Source organism: Nanorana parkeri, unplaced genomic scaffold (assembly GCF_000935625.1).
Source record: "Nanorana parkeri isolate BGI_ZX_2015 unplaced genomic scaffold, ASM93562v1 scaffold73, whole genome shotgun sequence".
Taxonomy (NCBI): Eukaryota; Metazoa; Chordata; class Amphibia; order Anura; family Dicroglossidae; genus Nanorana; species Nanorana parkeri.
In genome coordinates this window covers 1,867,936-1,869,557 of record NW_017306341.1, presented here as the reverse complement: position 1 = coordinate 1,869,557, position 1,622 = coordinate 1,867,936, and the positions used below count along the sequence as shown (strand labels likewise).

The following is a 1,622-nucleotide window of genomic DNA, read 5'->3' as shown; positions in this document are numbered from 1 at the left end:
CATAAAAGTAATTTCTAATTGAAGACGTCAGGATGAGGTCTTATTAGAGTCATTAATATACAGGTAACTCCTTTGAGGTTTGAGTTCATGTAGGACATCCCCATAACTCATCAGTGAGAAACTTTCAGGTTTATTTATAACATTTCCTATACTCCTCCTCGCTATCTAAAAGCGCTAGTGCCATGTGAAGGCATCCTCCCAGCTATACACTGGATGGAAGTTTTTTAAATAAACCCATTTGTGTTTTCGTGTACAGTATGGACTTTATAAGAACCTAGAAGATGCGCAAAGACTGATAACAGGCTTTAACATTGTCCTTCTGATTCATCAAGAGTTATAATAGCTGTACTGTTGTTTTCTGTGCTCCTTGTTTCAATATCAACACTGCTGATTATTTCTTCTTGGTTATCGGTGGATTCACATGGACAGCAGCTGTCTTCCATTTTTGTTTTTTTGTCATTATTTTCAAAAGAAGACTGGAAGTCTATGAACAATACTATAAGACGATAAAGCTGCAACATGACAACCAGGGAATTTTTGGCAGCAAAAAATACTAGCATTTGGCTAATCACACCGAAATAGGCCATAAGGATGATACGGCATATGAGAAATGGACCATCTTGAATCAGTAGACTAATTCCAATGTTCCAAAGATCTGCACTGTATTTACAGAATAGTAAACACAGGCGCCTCTTGGAGGAAGATCCTTGTTGGCATCCAATATTTTTTACTATAAATAAAAGAAAAGTAAACCCAAATTAGAAAATAGCAATAAAGCTAGATGAACAGATGAACATTTACCAATATTATTTTTACAACTAAAAATTAAGCATCAGTTCTTTCAGCTTTCTAAGTCATCATTATGATGGTAGATATCTGTCAGGGTTCCACCCTGACTTAAATGGTTTGCAGCATTCTGGTGTGGCTGCCATTCCACCCACCTGTGATTCCTTCTTTGTCTGAGCAGACTGTTTAACTTTGCTCACTACTCCCAGGCCCTCTCTTATAGCCAAACAGGAGAGCATCATCTGAGAGACCCAGATGGGAGTCTCAGTCCAGTCTGACCTTGCCCTTGTGTGGTTTTAACTGCTAGTACATTCCTGCTGCTCAGTGTATCCTGATTCTGTGTATGACCCAATCCTGGCTGACATTCTCCTCTGGTTCCTGCTCCTGGCTTGTTCCTGAGAAAGCTGATTTCCGTATTCCTGACCTGGCTTGTATGACTACCTGCTCTGACTCCTGACCTTGGCTTGTTCCTGTTGATGATTTTTGCTTGCTCCTGTGGACACTTTTCTTATTAAAGTATTTTTAACTAGCACCTTATGCGTGTCTGGTTTTCAATGTGCTCTGACAATATCATCCAGCAATTTGCTACTAGCAACCAGCATCCATTCTACTTTAATAAGCTTGAAATCCTAGATGTAATCAAAAAAGTGTATCACAGTTAGTTTTTAGGCTCATCCCCATAATTAGAGCCAATTTGTGACACTGAAGCTATCATGCAACGGCTATATTAATCGGGAACTGAGCGATCACATAATGCTGATCACTCAGTTCCCGATCTCCTCCTTGCAGAGAGCATTAACTGTCCGTCACCGCTCCCCGCAGGGATTCCCCCCCCC

At 40.3% G+C, this 1,622-nt stretch overlaps 1 protein-coding gene across 1 annotated transcript in view; it reads right to left on the bottom strand.

Annotated features, from left to right (window-relative positions):
* Window positions 1–305: 305 nt before the first annotated feature.
* TMEM26 (transmembrane protein 26) overlaps window positions 306–1,622 on the bottom strand; it is a 38,154-nt gene continuing 36,837 nt past the window's right edge. The window contains exon 6 of the mRNA XM_018576661.1: window positions 306–730. Coding sequence (XP_018432163.1) covers window positions 306–730 — 425 coding nt within the window. The remainder of the gene's footprint in view (window positions 731–1,622) is intronic.